Source organism: Anopheles coustani, chromosome 2, assembly GCF_943734705.1.
Source record: "Anopheles coustani chromosome 2, idAnoCousDA_361_x.2, whole genome shotgun sequence".
Lineage (NCBI taxonomy): Eukaryota > Metazoa > Arthropoda > Insecta > Diptera > Culicidae > Anopheles > Anopheles coustani.
The window spans coordinates 5164637-5184346 of NC_071289.1; the positions used below are offsets into that span (position 1 = coordinate 5164637).

The 19710-nt window shown below is 45.0% G+C and overlaps 1 protein-coding gene across 2 annotated transcripts in view; it reads left to right on the forward strand.

The window, feature by feature from the left end:
- LOC131262263 (cytohesin-1) overlaps positions 1–19710 on the forward strand; it is a 45816-nt gene that overhangs the window by 19300 nt on the left and 6806 nt on the right. For both annotated transcript variants that reach the window (XM_058264228.1, XM_058264229.1), the window contains 2 exons: positions 17352–17484; positions 18825–18923. In XM_058264228.1, the coding sequence (XP_058120211.1) occupies positions 17352–17484; positions 18825–18923 (232 nt within the window). The remainder of the gene's footprint in view (positions 1–17351; positions 17485–18824; positions 18924–19710) is intronic.

Genomic DNA, 19710 nt, shown 5'->3' on the forward strand with positions numbered 1-19710 from the left:
AGCCTGGCAGGCTTCCATTCGAATCTGAGATTAGCCGATTTCCGGGGAAATAAAACAGGCACATGATAATGTCGATTGATAGAGAGGTGTCGCTGTATTGAGGTTAATTAGTTGCCCGCGGGGAAAAACGGTTCGGGGAGAAAAGTTTTTGTGGGCGAGGCGTTTATGTTTTTCTTTTGACAAATCGATCCGCGGTTGGGTGTTGAAGAATTCGTGGTAGAACATTTTTTTTAGTGTAGATTATGACGATGTCAACAAGCGCTAAATAATGTTGTAGATGGAGGAAAAAGGTTGTTGATTTGTGTAATTTATTTATTTATTTATTTCTCGTAAGATTTTAAGAAAAAGGAATCGATAACTTGAATCCTTTCTTCAGCATCAAATGATTTATTCAAAGCAAGTGTTTTGCTCTTTGAAACCTCTCAAAGATCGGTCCCAAAAATGTCTTTGTCTAGCCCCTTAAGCTCTTCGATTAACAATCCCCGATAAACAAATTTCAAAGGGTTCCTCACAAACCGCGCCTTCCAAGAGTTATGCTTCGTTAGGGTAAACAATGTTATTTATGTTACAACGTTTCAATTGCACTCCTCCCAAGCAACCGCATCATAAATAAATGTTTACTTCCTGATCTCTCTCTGCTTCGTATCATTGCGCGGGCGAGTTCGGAGGTATGGCAACCCTTTTTTCTGGTTCCGGTATTTGGGTATCAGTTGTTCCCCGAAACACCCTACGGCCATCTTTTTTTTTCCTTGTGTCTTGCCACCCACACAGTCCCACAGGATTGGATGGCGGAACGGACTGCTGAAGGTGCAGAAAATGGTTTATTCGCTTACAAATGACTTCCTCTACTACCATCGGAGGTCCTCCCGGGAGGAGACAGTCTTTACGTGTTTGACCCAGTTTAACTTCGGGCACATTGAAGACGAGTTTCTGGAAGTGGCTCCCACCTCCAGTGGGAGGAAACCCAAAGTTTTGATCCTTTTGTGGGACATTTTTATCGGTTTTGTTGTGGAAAAGAGCCTACTCTTGAATTTGTTGGATCCGGTACCAGGAACCCACTCCTGGATCCTGGATCTTTATCGGTATCGGCTTTCCTAAATCTTTGCTTGAGGCTTTCCGGTACAAACTGCGGATTGTGTTGCCCAATCTATCACTGATCCTTTTCCTGTTTTGTTCCGTTAGATCGGATGTTATCGGCGGGAAAAGCAGAAACCCGAAGCATAGCTTTGTCCTTTGTTTTTTCCTTGTTTTGGAGAATCATTCGATGTGCGTTCCACCAAAACCACAACCCGCAGTTCGCCATCAGCTTTTATGACTTCGACACGTGTCGAGATATAACGCGTCGCTGCCTATAACCAGTTAACTGCTGCAAAGCCCCGGGCGCCTTCTGGTACTTTCCAGGGGACGCATTTCGTCAGAAGCTTCCACAAAAGTTCGTGTGACATAAACATATTCCCCCGCCGGGGGGGCGAAAGTAGGTTCCCTTCCATAATAAAACCCGATTATCCCTGTCCCGAAAGTTCCTCCAGTTTGGGCTGGAAACAACAAAAATAAATCCCATTATTTTCGCCTCCAAAATGGGAGATTACATTGTCGAACGGATAAAAAAGTAAAAGGATGTAGAAAAAAGATATTGGATCGTTTAGTTCCGTCAACTTTTCACATCTCGTGCCAGCCCCATTTTGGGGGTTCTGCAAATTGAGTAAATTCCCCATTTTGCGGACCACGAGGAACATATCGCTCAATTACCAAACCCGGGGCGTGTGAGTGTGGACGTTATTGAGTGACACCATCTGCATCGTCATCATCATCATCAGCCATACACCCGGACCCATCCCACACTCACCGGTCGAACCGGACAGCCTTGGCCTCGTCCTTCTGGCGCGTTTCTGTTTCTGGTGGCAGCGCATTACTTTCAATCGGTCCGTTCCACTTAACTGACCTGATGTGTCTTCTGGAACAAGCATCGCCAAAGTGGTTGCGGTTGATGGCGCTTTCGCCTTGGGTGTATATTTTTTATTTTCGTCTTGTTCTGACATGCATCCCCTTCTCTTCGAACCGCTCGTAAGAACGATGATATCATCTGCTCCAAAGTTCTGCTCTGACGAATATCTTCATAACGTGTTGGCGGGAATTTCGGAGGAAATTATGAGATAATCAGCAGCCGTGTGTGTGTGTGTGATGGTTTTCGTTTGGTGCCAGCGTGTTGTTTATTATAATTTCCTTCGTCTCTGTGGTTCTTCCGGTTGTGGAGAGTGTCTACTCGAGGCGTCAGCTGACGTCACAGCGAGTGTTGTTTGCTGGCGTTGTAGGCGTCCACCTCCTCCTCCTTCGAGTGGCGTTTAGTCCAAGCGAGCGCGCTCGAGATGATGTGCGCATTATGATGAAGCGTCGTACCATTTAGGATCTTTAGTGGCTGACCAACGACCAAATGGCGACTAAGAATAGAACAACCCGTCCGTCCGTGTGGTGAATGGCATATTGCGCGAAATGGCAAACACACACACACACACACACGCACATTGCGAGGGAGCGAAACAAATGGAAAATTATACCTATCAGTATGCTCGATCGAGCGCGCCACGGAGGATGATTACGGTAATACTACCGGCCTTCGAGGACCTTCCGAGAGGAGGAGGTGTCCATTGAAGCGCCACGGCTTGGTTAACAACCCTGTGCGTGATGTGTTTCCGTTGTGCAAAAAGGAAAAAATCACCATCTGGGTGTTGTTTTGTACCACACCGATCGCTCGATCCAGGGGTAACATGATTTATGACATACGATCGTGTTACGCGGAGAGTCTAACGCCGTCGACATTCGATACGTGGGAAGGAAATATGAATTCCCATTTCTTACACTCGACTGAACACAAGGGGGCAGGTATTTGCCTTTCGGACAAAGACATGCTCCTTCGATGTTGCTCTATTGCGCCTCAAAAGTCGCTCTTGCAAGCTAAAGGTGTCCAAAGTGTCTAAGAGGGTTTCCACATGCGACAAATGATCTTCAGAACATTCGCAACCGATTGGATGAGAAAGACAACGATTGTTTCCGATGCTGTTCAGATTCGCGTCTCCGACGAAAATGGTATCTCATGGTCTGTGTCCCCCTTCTTTTCTGCAGTTGGGTTGAATTACAGTTCGAGTTATTGCTTCAGCTGTTGGAAATGGTGGAGACCGTAGCTTACGACCGCTTCCTATCTTTAGCAAACATTCCTAGACATAAAGAAAGCAACTGAAGTGGATGTCTAGTCTAGTGAAGTTGGAATTCCAGTACATTTCCATGGAAAGGTTGTTGGAGACATAACAATTTAAGTCGCTTCTTTTCAAAAAAGTATGTACCATAAATGATTCTACTCTCAAAGATATATTCTGATTAAAAAGGTTGTCAACCAGCATGGTCTAAATGCCTGGAGAGACACTCCGGTAATATGGAGCATTGTTGTATTTATTGTAGCTCCTGTTTCTTCCATAACGATCGCTCATCAAAATTGATTGACAGGATGGACAGGAACGTCCTTTCTTTTCGTTACAAAAGCCGCCGACAAGCTGATGCCTTATCAACGTCATACGAAATACAAACACACAGGCATCCCGCATCGGCAATTCGAACGTGTGACGCGCTAATGCCTTCGACTTTCACCACGGCTCCTCTCCTGCTGCTCAAGCTGCGTTCGTTTATTGAACGTGAATATGAACACATTTATTGCGTTATTACTTCACATTGTGCCACCATCCCATCGGGTCGGGGACTTCCGGCGATGATCAAACATAATCCATTTTGATGCATCACCATCGCCATTTGGTCTTTGGTAGCATTTGATACCGTATCCTGTCGTATGACTTCTTCAAACATACGCTTCTTCAATGGTGATTGTTTTGGGGGCAACAACACAACTCCTGTGCGTCTCGGTGGAGCAATTTTCCTTTTCTGACTTGCGCCAACTGAAGGCATTCTCTCACATCGTCAACAGTCCATCGAAAAAGTAGACTTTTTCTTCCGGAGATAGTTTGGAAGACGTTGTAGAGGAGGCATTCGTTGGCTTGGGTTTAAAGTAAACACGCGCGAACTGCAATCGAGGGCGAGGGAGAAGAGACCACGTTTGCCACGTTTGCTTAACGTTCGCACGTTATCCAAATTGCTAGGCCTTGGGAATGAACGAAACATGTGTGTGCTCTGTGGATGTTCGGGAGTTCTGGTGCCTGCGTTTTTGTTTATTGCGGGAGATTCATTTCGGAGGTTCTAGTTCTTCTGGGCGTGACGTTGGAAGCAACCGGAAACGATAAACAAACCTTGGCGGGGATCGGGGTGTTGCAACCTTGTGAATTTTCCTTTCAGAATGCACAAACATTAGAACGCGATGTTACGCGATTGCATCAGATGTGTCTACCCACCTTCCTTCCCCTTCCTTGTTCGGTAACATTATCTTGAACTATTTATTGAAATTGCTAGAAGATGTACTTCCTCCGGCCGATGACAGGCGGCTGGCCATTTATAATCGTTTTGTGGCAGTCAATTCAACGCAGTCACTAAATTGATGGTACACATTGCCATATATATTCTTGCCTTAATAAAAGTTATGACATCAGCCTCAGACGTCGAGAGTTATGCAAATGACTACCATACGTTTCATTTCCCAAACGAAGGGGGTTCAGTTCATCACCTAATTTATTTATTTACTCGTCTTTAATGTTTTGACTAGTTTGCCATTTTTTGTTGCGAACCGTTTCGTTCGTCCAGCTTCCCACGCTAGACAAGGTCAAACAAAAGATGATTAGGAAACTCGAATTGCCTCGATGATCTTCAGAGCCGAATTAAGACGTCCGAACATTTTATTAGTAGTCTGTTTACGGTTGAGGCAAAGTCCGCAATACTCCGATTTGGGGAATCTTCGCTTCTCATTTTTTTTCCACAAAAAAAACAACATTGCTCATGAGCGCAATATATTCTTCTCTAATGGTCCTTTGTCTACCTTTTCAATTTTCCGCGCTCCGCTGTAATTAGCGATCGTTTTTTTCCCTCTTTCCTTTCTTTGCCATGCGCCCTCATGCGTGGCATTCCGAGGTGATACTTTTCCCGAGCTCGCAACCCGATAAAAGATTTGTTCCGCTTGGCAACAGTGTGTGCCACCGTTTTTTTTTTTCTTTATTTAAATTGTCACCATTTGGTGCGAAAAACTGATCGTGAGCGGGAACACGGTTCGCCCTTAAGCGAGACCGGGAAAAATCGTGATCCGTGCCTCTCGAGGGGAGCGTCATTTAGTGTCTTGAGAAAATTCGCAGGCCAAGACATATGAAATGAGGCGCCGCCGATCGTCCGAACTTGTTGTGAGTCGGGTCGGGCAGCTGAGTTGAGTAGGAAAAAGACAATTATTCTTTGACCATCCCAATGTTCATGCCCCCCCAATGTCTCTGAAGAATGGCAGAACCCATCGGAAATAGCACCGGTCTTAAATTGTCCCATTATATTGGTCGTATTGTATGTCGCCGGTCGCACAAATATACCTTCTCTCGGTTGATCTTTTCGCATAAACGAGAAGCACCATGACGCATCCACCTTCTACGAGTTTCTCGGGAAAATGCGCGAAAAATAATAATTGGCCCGAGGGGGAGGCCGAAAACGAGAGAAGCCGTTTCGAAAAACAAACCTCTTGCAGGACGTGGGCTGTCTATCATGCTTGTTGGCGCCTTGTCGGTGGAAAACAACGGAACACACGGGGCTGCATCAACAAACCAAAAACTCGCGACTGTGAAGGGAAGGAATGAGAGACAAAAAAAACTTTAATGACATCGCGTACCGCGACCGATTGACGGATGTATTTTCGTGATCCTATTTTTAATCTTTCAGAAACGACACATACACACACGCGTTAAAAATGTGACTTGCTCTGTCAGTCAGGCTGTGGCTCAAGGATCGATTTTTTTTTAGGACGGAGTAGAGATCTTTTTACGCTGGTCGGATTTTTGGGGATTAGCAAGAAGCATCCGAAAAGCTTGCTCTAGATTTTGACATTTGTAGATACTAATTCGATTGGTCCTGATCTCAAGTCATGGCTGGCCGTAAAGTATAGCGCTTATTTTGACTTTTCGCTGACTAACTGTTTACGTCGCCTGGTACTTATCGGATGATCAAGAGTGACGAAGTAAAACCTCCACATTCCAAGTACCATTATGGTAGGCCTTCATATCTTTTCTCCAGCAATAAAAGGTGACTCATCCATCGTGAATTTAAGCCGATGACGATTATTAAACCCGACGTTCGGGAGTTGACGAGGGGCGTGTACATGTGAAAAAAGATACCAGCTTTATCAACAAACATATTATTAACGTCTGGTGACGCGCTTCGACCGTGTCACTATTCACACCACGTTGCAACATTCACGGTCTGCTTGATATCTCTGCCTCCATGGCAGAGCTCCCGAATCGGCCCGAAAGATCACGCTAAAGCCTTAATTTACACCCCAACACACACCGTCTCGCGAACGCGTCAAAACCACAGAGAGAGAGAGACACACATCATCCAACACGTTTATGGGACAAGGTTAGTTTGTTGATGATCGTGTTGCAAGAATGATCAACCCAGTCGTGCTAGAAAACTTTCTCATGCATATCTGGTTTCGCGGTTAGTTTTCGATGATCCGATGAGTTTTGGATAGGAGGAGGTCGTATTTCGTTATTTTGGATCAGTTTTTAATAAGCGACATTTAACATGTCACTCAATTAGACCGCACTGACAGCTGGGTTCTGAATGGGGTGTTAAGAACTTTTTTGGAAGACGACTTTCCGAGTGGCGCTAATTGATTTTATGACGCTTAAGACACCGCCCGGAAGTGTTAATCGATGGATGACCTTCACGTATGGTAGTTCTATTTGTTTGCGTCATAATAAAAAGTTGAACAAGTGACGTTAAAAAAGCAGGAAGGTAGATTTATTGATACAATTCCTCCCCATGACTTTTAAAGAATAATTGCAGACAATTTAAGAAAGGGTAGTGGAATGAAAATATGCCATTTATCTCTCAAGAACAAATCCGCCGTTTCTTCGATGCCCCAAAGTGTCACCTTCTTCGTTGCGAATATAATCGCGCGCGAGGGTCAACCGCGCGCTTCGATCGGTATGTTTATTATATATTTATTCTTGACGTAGTACCCGAGCACCCGGTGATCATGAATCTTCTCTTCTGACTTGCTTCCCTACTGGCGCCTCTCCGCGCTCGCTTTCCTCACCAAATATTCTAGTGTACATAGCAACGCCTCAGTCTGCGCCAATGTCGATTATCGTGTAAGTCCGGTTCGGTTTGCGGGCGACAACGACCCGAGCTACACATTACCCAACGGGGGAGGGTTACTTCTTACTTACTTTTAGCGAACCAGTGGTCATCTGGCCCCCGGCAAAAATCCCTGATCTTGAGTGTTGCGCCACCAGACACACTCCCTGGTTTGATGAACTCCCTCTCGGACGGTCGAACTGGTCGAACTCTCTCTATTTCGCTCACTCCTGAAGCCGACGACGTGGTGTTAATGTTGCAGGACGTATGCAAATATGCATCGATCGTCATTTATTAGCGGGCGTCGTCGTCGTATGTACGTGCGTTCGTTCGATTGCCCATTCACACCACGCTCAAGCACGAGAAGCGAAAGGAGAAAAACCTCGCCATGTTGTGTCCCCATCGTGCGCACACACAACACGTATAGCCCGATGGCGTAAGGTAATCAGAAGCGTAACGGCGAGGGTCTCGTATATGCTGCACCAGACGACATACGTGATGCATTCTGTAATGCCAACGTCAACGTCTTCCGCGCACAGGATGGCCCATTATGTGGAACTCGCGGATTTCTAGACGGGGAGGGGAAACGTTCGTCTGGAGCTTGGGGTTGGAAGCGCGGACAAAAATGCTACCGCTAATTTATGATGCCATTGCGACGGAGGTCATTTCCTTCATTTGTGAGTTCAATGCTTTCCACGCCACTAGAGACCGGCTGGGTTGGTGGAAAAAGTCTCAGAAGAAGGAAGAGTTTTCTTGAGTGCGTCAAGAAAACGAGCGTGTTTTGAATCATCGCTTGAGGGTGTTGCGCCGTTTTTGAAAATAAATGTGTCATTTTCGGAAGGCAAAAGCAAAAGTCGGCGTTTCAAAACTCCACTCATAACTCAATGCTGTTCTTCGGGACGTTCGGACGGCACTCAAAGTGGTGGACAATTTATGTCGCGTTCTTCTGCTGGCAATAAATTGCGCACGCGTTTGACCTTGCGCTCAATTGATACGCACCGGAGGGGGGAGGCCATGGTCTATCCAAAAGGCGTCCATGCCTTGACGGAACTAGTTTACTCCTTGACACTTTTGCTCCCATTTCGCTCTGGAAAGCGTACGTGTTCGTGTTTGGACGGGAACGAAAGGTGATCTTCGGAGACCCCTCAGTTTAATTTAGATCGTTGCATTTGCGTGTTTGGTAGGAATTTCCCCGTGCACTCAAACTTCGATAAGCACGTGTTTCCGTTTTTTCCCGAGGAACCTAGGGGAGACCCGGTTTACACTGGCATGAAGTCAGGCCTTCATTCGAACGCCAAACAGAGTGCGTGATTGCAATTTTCACCCGAACCTTTCGTGTGTCGCTCAATCAGAGCACCACCACCCCCTCCTCCTTCGTGGTGGTGTGGCACGAACAAATTGTTTTAATTGCCCGTATTTCATGTTTCCTCCGTCTTGATTTGTGTCCCCGCCACTTCGGGGATCGGGTTTCTTTCCTCTTCCTTTCCAGCCCACTGGCCGTCTTGAAAGGTCAAAAAGGGTTTCTCCCCCATCGGGCGTGAAGCGAGAGGTATGAAAATATAAACCGGTCGTAAAACAAAATTCTTTATCGAGGACGATTTGCATGGCTGATTGATTTCTTGCGTGTGCACACGAGGGTTTTATGAGATATATCGGTGCTCGGCTCCAGTTCAGTTTGCGGTTCAACATTTGAGGTCGTCACGCACGACGACTTGACTTGGGTTGAAAGAAACGAACCATCCTGCTAGACGATGAACTTGAACTGTTTGTAGGATCATCGTACAGGAGGTAGCCTTTAATAACAGGTACAACGATTGAAATGATTCCTGCAGTAATTTATGGTAGTCATTAGTTGGAAAACGAAAATTATTTTTACCATCTACGAATATTGTTAAAGAAACATTACGTCAAGTAAGTGCCAAATCATGTGAAAGAATTGGAGGAATATAGCGTGCAATAAATTACCATTGGATCTCCCTTTCTACGAAACCAGGTTCATTGTTCGAACAACATAATCGAAACAACACCATTTTTCCAACATAATCGAAACAACATTCCCATTCTTTCGATCGATCCGTTCTAGACGATTTATGGATCAACACAATTGCACTTAGTCTTTGAAGCACGTCTAGCTCAGCTTAGCAATCATCAAACGAGGTTGAAACATGAAAATCTCATTCCATTGAAGGTCGATTAGGTTAAGTTTGAATATTTATTTTTACAAAGTATACAAATACAATGCTTCAGTAGAGTTCGTGCTACATTTTCTTGCGATTCCCATATGAAGCTTTATCAGTTCAATCTAATAACTAGGTTTAGTATATTGCCTTTGATTTTATTCAAATATAAGGGATTTTAAACCAAGCGCTACTTGGAGCGTTTTGTGACCTACGGGAATGGAGAAACGAAAGTCACAGAATCGGATAGAATCTCATCACTATCAGTCAGCGTTTCGTTTCGTGTTGGCGCGAGGGTAAAATTTATGGCTCTAGTTGAACGTTAAACTATATTGATTTTTTTCTTTCGTTTGGCTTCTAGAAATAAATCGTTCCCCGAGGGCACCTGCCGTACGGGAAAGCCCGAGGAGTGGGGCGAGGGCAAAAGACAACCGCGCGCGTACTAAACAAACCGAAAGGTGCATGAAGAAGTTATGCCTATCGAAAATAGAATCTTACCACCCTCGAATACCCCGGGTGCGGGTGAAACGAAAAAAGGAAAGGAAATTGTGGCGCGGGGAAAACTCTATCGCAGACACTAATGTTTCGAAGCGGCACATAATGCCGCCACCAGCCGTTTATGTTGTCATATTTTGTCGCATCGATTTTTCCTCCGACGCTCGGTTTGGGAGGAAATCCATCTGCGCGTACGACTATAAAACAAGCAAGCATTTCAGATTTCACCATGACATCATGTGTCAGAATTTTCGCCACATACGATTTATTCCCCTTGAACCTCGTGTGACATTGAACTAGAGGAAGGATTTTGTGGTTACCACGTGTTTGGGTTTTTCCAAGGAAAAGTTTTCAAAGGAACAAAATGAACAGTTTGCTTTCGGTTATAAAATGACATCCGTTTTTTATCTCTTAATATTTGTCCTTTTTGATCAAGGTGATCAAAAGGCTGACACATTATAAAACAAAAGCATATCATGACTTGCACCACCCACCACCCCACGCTGTTGATTTTTTTCTGTTCGTGTTATCGTTTTCACCAGATGTCTCGCTTTTTGTTTTTCATAGGCTGTGAAGGAGAAAAGTTTCATCGATGGATGATTGTCGTTTCTGTATTTATGGTCGATTGCGGTTCGACTGTTTCCGGGATCAACCGGGGAGGGGGACTCGGGGTGGTGGAAATTTATGACCATTGTTTTTCCGTGCTCGGAAAACTCGAAAATACAGAAGTGAAAAGTCATCTCGCGTGCCGCCATCGTTTGGCCTAAACTTCCTGGCCAGCCAGGCCAGGAGAGTAGGTGGTGATTGGTTTTGGAGTTTTTCCGACGACGTTACTTTTTTATTTTCAAATGGCACGTTTCCGTTTCGTTTACCTCACCAGGAGGAGGTCCCTTTGGCTGGCTCGAACGTTTTCAGGGATTTCCGATCGGAACGTGCTACAGTTTGATCACTTTGTTACACCAGTTTGGTCGTTTTCTCCTTCCAAACACCGTTTGCAATAACGTTTCGAGAAAATGATTTTCAAATGGTTCACCAGTCGTTGATGCTCTTGATGAAAGTCCGGAGTTGGGCGTAGTATGTTTCGTAATTCTTTCGAAGTTAATTAACTTTTCCGCTATTCATCTTTTCCCTTATGGCAAGAGTGTGGGGTTTTGTTGCCAAAAGTTGATTTAATTAAACATAATTCGTTTGAAGAATTGGTTTCCTCCTTGTTTTGCGAGGTCTGTATCTTGTTCTTTGTCCTCTTTTTAGCCGTTGGTCTGTTCGCGATTATCGCCCGAAATTTGATTAAAAAGTAAACACATTTACTAACAACCAGTATTCCGTTATGGTAAAGGAAAGAACGGCGATATTGCCTTTATTTACCATACATTCTAGGAACCCAGTCCAAGGGCTTTTCGTGGCAACACGGAAAACGACTTACTTTACGTTTCGTTTTTCTTCACATCTGTTTGGCGCCAAAAAGCTTCCAGAGCTCTCCCGCATTCGAGGAAAAAAAAATGCGTGTAATAATACGCACCGCGGGAAATGCTTTGGCAATAAATTAAAGCCCTAATGTTCGGTTCCGTTTTCGCGCTTTTGCTTTCCCCCGTGAATCGTATTCCCAGTGGGGTGGTAAACGCTGGCGGGAAAACATAAGCTTCCCCGTACTGGGACGTGTGTCACGAGAGAACGTTTCTCTTAAAGAGCTTCCAAAAGGGGACTATTTTCTGGGTAAAAGTCTTGAAAACGGAAATAAATCGGGTATATCCCGGGGACCAGATACGAAAACTGTCGATAGTGAACGGAAATCGATAGCAGGAGGATTTGGGGCATCTCTGTGTCATAGAGATAGAGAATCCCGAGAAAAGGTTTCTTCATTCTAGTTTCCCGTTTGCCAAGAAATGTGGAAATTGAGGGATTTAGAATTGAATTGATTAGCTTCTAGGCTGGTGAATATCCTTCGATTGGGTTTACTTATTCGGGGTACGAGGAAAGCTTTTATCCTTCGTTGGTAAAAACTGTGGAAGTGGAAAAAATTGAGTTTGTATTATAAGTTCCTAGGGTTGGAAAAAATATCGAAAAACCGTGGGGAGGACAAACACTTTCATCTGTGACTGACAGGTTTTCTTTCGGTGGCCCAACACGATTTTATTGAGGTTGGAAAATTGGATCCCACGGATGGTTTTAAACTGATTTAACGAAATACTTTCGGAAATTTGATGGACTTTTATGAGAAAAAAGGTTCTGTTGGAAAACACTGGGCGCATTTTTAAGGAAAATCCCTTGATGAAACCAAAAATTGGTGCATGCATTCCATAACCGAAACTATCGATATTTTACCGACGCATGGGTCAATTACATGCATTAAAATGTGAAAGTTATTTTCAATACGAATCGAAATGAAATGAAATTTTTATTCCAACTAAAATCGATTGTGTTGAAGCATGTCGCATGTGTTTCCCCAGCAGAGGCCAATTTGTGTGGGAATATGCCGTAATAATCCCGATAATTCACTCTCCATTCTCTCTTTCTATTTTCCCGTGTCTCGTTGGTTTTCTGTAATTTTGCCACCATTGACGGGGGGAAAATAACTCGGAAAAGTCGTGGGCCACCCATCAACGAAATCGAATGTCAGGATAAAATAAAAAATTAATATATTTTTCCTTCGGTGCTGATCTCATATCATAAATTTTTACTGCCCTCCGGTGCATCATGTTTTTCCAGCCCCTTTACACCGCTGACCCCGGGAAGAAATTGAAGAAGAAAGGAGGGAAACCGGCGGTGAAGGGAGGTCATGACAAGTAGCATTAATTTTACAGCAAATAATTGCCCTGTTGAGAATTCCTCCCCTTCCCACCCGTCGGCAGTTGTATTGATAAATTGATTAATTATGGCGCAATGGTGGGTGGTGGGTTGAGGAGGGATTGGGTGGGAGCGTTCGATTTCGGTTCACACGATCTTGTCGAAATCCCACGCTGACGGAGGGTGGAATAAAATTCCTTTACAAAAACGCATTTTTCATTACAATTTCCCTCGTAATTATGACTTATTTATGATACTAGTAATTTCGGACGAATTATTTCTGCACCGCTTCGCTATTTGATCGATTTCGAGAGGTGTTGTTTGAACTGAAATGCCATCGCGAAATGGAGGCGCCTGGTTATTTTTAAATTTTTATTCGCACCCTTAATTAAACATTCTTAACTTGAGTTTCGCTATGGAAAATATAAAATCCATGCTGTTCTATAAAGTATCGTTTCGAATTTATTCCATACTTGTTGCCCATAATATAATTCTCGGTGCATCTTTTTATGCGCTTCACGAAGAAATTGAAACACCCTATCATCAACCCTGCTCCATTGAACAATTTGTTAATGTATGTATCTACCACACACATACACACAGCAAGGACAAAGTGTGGCATCGGTAAATTTATTGAACAGCAGCGATGTGTGGCGCTCATTATGCTCGGTTGGTGGAAACATAATGCCTCGGAGCGTCGTCCTCCAGTAGCTCGCGCCATTTCCAGCGCGCGATATTTATCCGATTAATAATTCATAATTCGTAAAATTAATTTTTACTGCACATAATTTATTCAATTAACGGTCATACCCCGAGGGAGGAGGTAGTGTCGGTGAAAATAAAAGTGATGCGCTTGTACCGCTCTTATTATTTGCTGCGTGGATAGAAATTGATAATATGCTTGTTTAATTTTAATCACCTTTCCAGAATGGATGTTTAAGAGACTTTGTTTTAAATATTGTTTCATCGTGTGGTGTGTATAGTTGACGGACAAATAAGCAATTCTTTTTTAAAAGTCTTGACGTAACAGATAATTGTACGACACTCTCAACACGTGACTGTTCATACATAACAAGCCTTTTTAAACAAATTGACCGCCACAAGCCATGTGTTCCGTTTACGATTTTGGCGCGTGTGTACGCTTAAGCGAAATTTATAACTACTTCGCTTGGACAATTTAGCACACCCTCCTCCGCCTCTCTGCCCCTCGTCTGTTCGACCTGGTCGCTTATAATCCATCAGACGGCGTCACCCGAGAAGGAACTCGTTCGTCCAGGCGATAATTGGAATAAATTGAATTAAATCTGTCGCTTTCTTTCGCTCCCGGCTGGTGTGACATGATACGGTCGGGTGAATGCCTGGATGAAGATATTCCCGGTGGCGAGACTCGCCAAAAAGGAGGAGGAAACGATCGTTCGCTCGCGCATTATTCACCGAGACGTGTGGAGTTTAAGGTCGTTAAAGTTAATCCAAACCCCTCTCGAAGTGTGAAGTGTGTGAGTGCTTCGAACTGCTTCACTTTCGAACGAAGCAGCTGCCCAGTGTCCTTTTCCCGTGGAGTAGGATCAAGACGTCATGTTCCGTCGACAGGCGGTCGGGAATCGACAAATTTATGACACATCGTTTGTGCAATCATCATCACCGTCGTCGTCTACACATACCACAAACCGGCAATGTCAATCACTACTTTCTCGCCATCTCGCCTTTAAACATCCAAACCTCCCTCGCTTTGTGGCGACAAACGAGAGCAAAGAACGAGCCGCACTTTAAACAGTTTATTCGATTTGCTTGCAAGCAGATTTGCTTCTTGTGTGTTCGCAACCGTCTCCTCGGAACGCCTTCGGACACAAAGGACACGGACTGGGAAAGACGGACATGGTCTTTGCGAGCTGAGTGGCGTTAAGTAGCATTGAATTATCGACAAAGTGGTGGCCTGATTAGTTCGTTTAGTGAGGCATGAGTAACGCACGTGTTATCCTTGACAAACGAAGGTTACGAGAGCGAACACAATGGTTGATGTGACAAATGGGATAAAAGAAACTATCACATTGTGTCTTTGTTGTGGATTTGATAAAACATCATTAAAAGGGCATTTGGTTTGGGGTTTGATAAAATCGATCTGTAAATTTGTTCGTTCGAGTGTTTTTCGACGAGTTTTCGAATGGTGGCCATCGTGGAATCGAAAAACATGGCCCTCGAATGGTTCGAACTCGAGTTAAATGGGGCAAACATTGGTGAAACAAATCCTCCACTTCAACATATTTCCCCCACTTGACGTAATGGTGCTACTTCGATGCTTCTGCCCGGATATCATCGTCCTCGTTGGTGGAAAATAATTGCTGTCTATCAAACAACAAAGCCGGTAATGCACTGTGGGACGTGTGCGTGTTTCTCTCCCGCGAGCGCACGGCCTCTGGGTGGAAATAGTCCGACTCTCGATTTTCTTTCCTCCACAGCGCACTGGCACGGTGCCAGCAGTGAAAATGGAAAACGTTTACGCCGGCATCTGCTGCTGGGTGCCCATTTGGGAATGTGTAGGGTCGCCGTTTTCGGAACGACGATGCGAACGCCGACGGAAATCAGCCAATTTAATTCGATCGAACAAATTTCCATTTCCATCATAACACGACGGAACCAGGGGGCCGGGTTCGTGGACGGGTGGGTGGTTGTTTTTATTCCACGTTTCAATGAAGTGTTCAATCCTCTACTGGATGGGCGTATGTCCGGAACGAAATGCGGGTCAACAACGCCCATAATGGGTTTGTTTTGCATGCTAATTTGAAATAGTTGTTTCGGAGATCCGAAGTTAATGGGTACAAGTTTGCGGGTTTTATTATCGTAATAATACATCTTCAAAGTCGAAAACAGGGAATGGATTATTAGGTTCCAAATCTATCTCCTTGCTACTCTTTACAGACAGATGTTGTTGGTTCTGACAGATCCGTTCGTTTGTGTCAATCAAGAATCCTTGCCAGATTTGTGGTGCGGCTAATTTATATTCTCTGGTCAATGTGTCTATCATTATTGCTGATGTAGGAGATTAAGTTGCTGCTGTTGGCTTTTAGTTATACATTTATAGTGTTGTTGTTAGATATTTCAATCGTTGTAATAATGATTTTAAAATGTTACTCTTTCATAGTAAAGTGTTTATGGGAATGTAATTTAACAGAAAAGTGAAGTGACAACAAATATACAAAATTAAAATCGCCAACTATAAACCTACCTCAAATGAAAAGCTCGACCAAAGGAAGGACAAAGCGATCGGTTCGAGGTTTCATGCATTTAGTAAACCAATAAGGCGTGTGTTTTTCTTACAAAAGTCTTCACAACTTTGAACAATTGAACAGCGAACAACAAGTGCCTCAAGTGACTAAAAGTGGCCTCCCAAAATGTTTTCCTCGATGCCACCGAACGGGGGCGTCGGTAGCGGACCGGAAGCCGCCAAAAAGGGCAACTGGTTCTGGTCACTCCGGCGGCAGCCCAAGCCAAAGAAAGCAATCCTCGAGCCGGACAAACCGCTGCAGAAGAGCTGTGTCGATCTGTCGTCCACCGATGGTACCGGCCAGACCCTGTACGGGCTGGACGAGGTGTCCGTCAGCAGTTCCTCGATCGAGCGGCGCTCTCCACAGGCCGCATGCAGCTGCGAGTACGTGCAGCTGTTCGAGCCGCAGCTCGTGCAACCGACGGAAACGAGCGGTAGCATCTCGACGACGGCCACCATCACGACGACCGTTTCCCGCCGCCTGAACGACACGCTGGGATCCGCTTCGTCCGACAGCAATCTTGCCTTGAGCGCCCCCAAGTCTCCGATCGTCGAGGAGGGTGACGCGGCGACGGAAGGTGGTGGCGCGCCGGTGGCGGTGTACGACACGAGTAGCTTGCGTCGGCGGAAGGAGCACGTGTACGGCGCTAAAACCGTCACCACGGTCACGAAGACGACCGTCATGAACCGGCAGAGGACGTACCGGGTGGGGTTGATCTTCAGCGACAACGGGGAGCTGCTGAACAGCAACCTCGACCTTCGGCAGCTGGTCGAGGAGAGCAAGAAGAACTTCCTCAACGCCCTCGGGCAGCAGTCGCACACCGATCCGACCATCCCGCCACCGCCACGGTTACTACCGCCCTCCGACAGCGGGAAACCCGACGTCTACCCGGAGCTGAACAACAATGCCTCGCGAGGAGCCGCACCCCCCGTCGACGGTCGGAAGTTGACACACCAGTTCAGCATACTGGACGACAGCAACTTCGACTACATCGACGACAGTGCCGACCTGTTCAATCGGAACTATCCCCACCAACCTTCGGGAGGTGGTGAGCGACCAAAGGGGCTAGCAATGGGGGCGGCGGCGATGACGGGGCCATCTTCGGGGGCGGCAGCAGCCACATCACCCGTTACCAAAGTGCTGAAGATGTGTAATAACTGTAAGAACAAGAGTAATCTAGTCTACAAGCGTAGCTTCTCCCAGCCCGGACGGAAGGTAATTGAAATCGCAAGTCGTTTCGATCAGCTAATCAACAATGACGCCAATGAAAAAAACAAACCAGACCAAACATCTTTTTTTTATAACAAAAAAAAAAACAACCACATCCAATAACGTTTCTAATGAGGTTCTTTTTTCACCACACAAACAGCAAATCAACGATGAGCTGAACGAGGTCGAGTCGGAGATGAAAGCACACGAAAGCAAGGAGGAGAACAAACATTCCAACAAAGACAAACAGATGGCGCTCGGGCGGAAAAAGTTCAACATGGATCCAAAGAAAGGTACGCGGGAAAACTTTCCTCGGATGTTCGGGAAGCAGGAAAGTTCGAAGTGAAGTTTGGTGGAAAGCTTTGCGGGAATCGAAGTATGCTTAGAAAAGCTAGTGTACCTCTCTCTTCTGATCTAGTGTTCCGGTTTATTTCTTGTTGTTTTATCCAACAACAAGTGGTTCTTTGCGTTGTTAGAAAGTTTTCATTTCCTTTAATTGAATTACAATTGCCATCATAAACATAACAAACAATCAATTTGCCGACGATTTTGCGTCTAATGAAAGTAGGAATGTTTCATCGCTGGAACAAATTATTGTCTAATCATTTATCGGTCCGGATCGAATTCAGCCATGTTGTTGCTCACCAGGACATAGCGTCGTTCTCCTGATGGTCAATATTTCTCACCCAGTTTCAATTACGAAAACAATCAACACCATCGTTCGTGCGTATTGCGAAGTAAATCATCACGTACATCAAGAGCACATTACTCACACGTGCACATTAATTGTGGCTCCATATTGTTTCCCGTTGTGCACTGTTGGCGGTTCACGCCGTTCGCTGTCCTTCCCCCAGGTCGATCCAAGTCATCGCTCAAAATCTATGCTAACCACCGACCATTCACCATCACCGACAGGACTTTCGGATGAATGGTTGTCTTCATGCGTTTAATGAAATTGTTCGTATCCGTTCGATATCCGGGACGAGCGCTACAGGTTTGCCGTTTCCTTTGCGCAACTCAACGCAACTATTTTTGTGCCTCATTGAACATCAAACTTCCTCGCCTCTATATCGCCTTCTCGCCTGTGAACAAAGCGCAACCTGTTGCGGTCTAATGGAGCAATTAAACTTGCATGAATGTACCACCCACGGACGCTGTCCGTTTCAGCATTACTTCCACCAAGCTGCTAACCCAAAGGCGAACGGTCGGGTTGCAGCCCAAACTCCTTTCCTTCTGCTCAACACGGCCTTATGTTACGGACGTTCCTTGAAACTAACCATGGCCAGTGGCCTTGAAGGATCTTGCCCGTCAAGTGGCGGTAGAGAGGTGGCTTTTAAAATTAAAAACTCATTTATCATTTCCCGTCTTCCCACGTCATGTCGGGTCGAAAAGATAGAGCCGGCGTCGACGGTGGAAATGGATTTCGATTGAGTGCTAAACTTGTCAGGAACTTTTTAATTTTTAATTGATGCCTTCTTGCTTGCCCCCCGAGATATCGCAGTCGACGAGTCAAGACCAAGGTCATTCGGTGTTTTTTTTTGGAATTTATTATAAGAGGGTGGTGGATTATTTCTATAAGTTTGTTGCAAATGATTAAAACCATGTTTCTCTCTCTTTCTCTTGTGTTTTACAGGAATAGAATTTTTATACGAAAACCAACTACTGAAAACGGACGCTCAGGACGTGGCGCAATTTCTGTACAAGGGAGAAGGTCTCAACAAAACAGCTATCGGTAAGCAGAGTCACGGCCTTACTAAGAGAGCGATCTTCCACTACGGGAAACATTTTGGGAAGCGAATGCTAGCCAACGTCATACGTACCAACCCAGTCGACAATCCTTGCCATAATTCATTCCACCTGATTCGATCATTATCCCATCCATCCCAACCACCACCTCCACCACCCGCTGCCGAGACAGACCATAAATTTAACGGATTTATGGAAAACTCATCGAACCAAGGGATCATTCGGAGGAGGGGCAAGGAGTTGATGGTCTCGAAGGTCTGGAGCATTTGGCATGCATTCCATTTGCATTTCCCCGGCCCCGGCTTGTGGACTTGTTTATGGACCCGCATTTATTCGGACCTCCCTTCCGCTAGAAAAAAAAACCAACCTGCCATGGAACCATTACTTTATAGACGGTGTAACTCGTTAATCGTATCGGATGCGATTTAATGCAACGTTTTTTCTCCCTTTGGATATCCTCTTTCAATCCGGCAAATGTAATTGTTTCTGGGTTTTGTTTTGTTTAATTTTCCATTGCGCAGTTTCAGTCAAACACGTAAATTATTTTCCCTGATCATGTACAGATTTTTTACCCGTTGGATAAATATTCAATTTCTAATAAATGGAAGATAAATTTAACCAACTTTCAACATTCAAAATCTTAAACAACTCCTGATGGCAATAACTTTCCTTGCGGGATTAAAAGGCAGGCATTAAAAAGATGCAAATAATCAGTGATCCGCATAATCGATCCTCTCTCATCCGAATGTGGACCGGAATATTGCAACCGACGG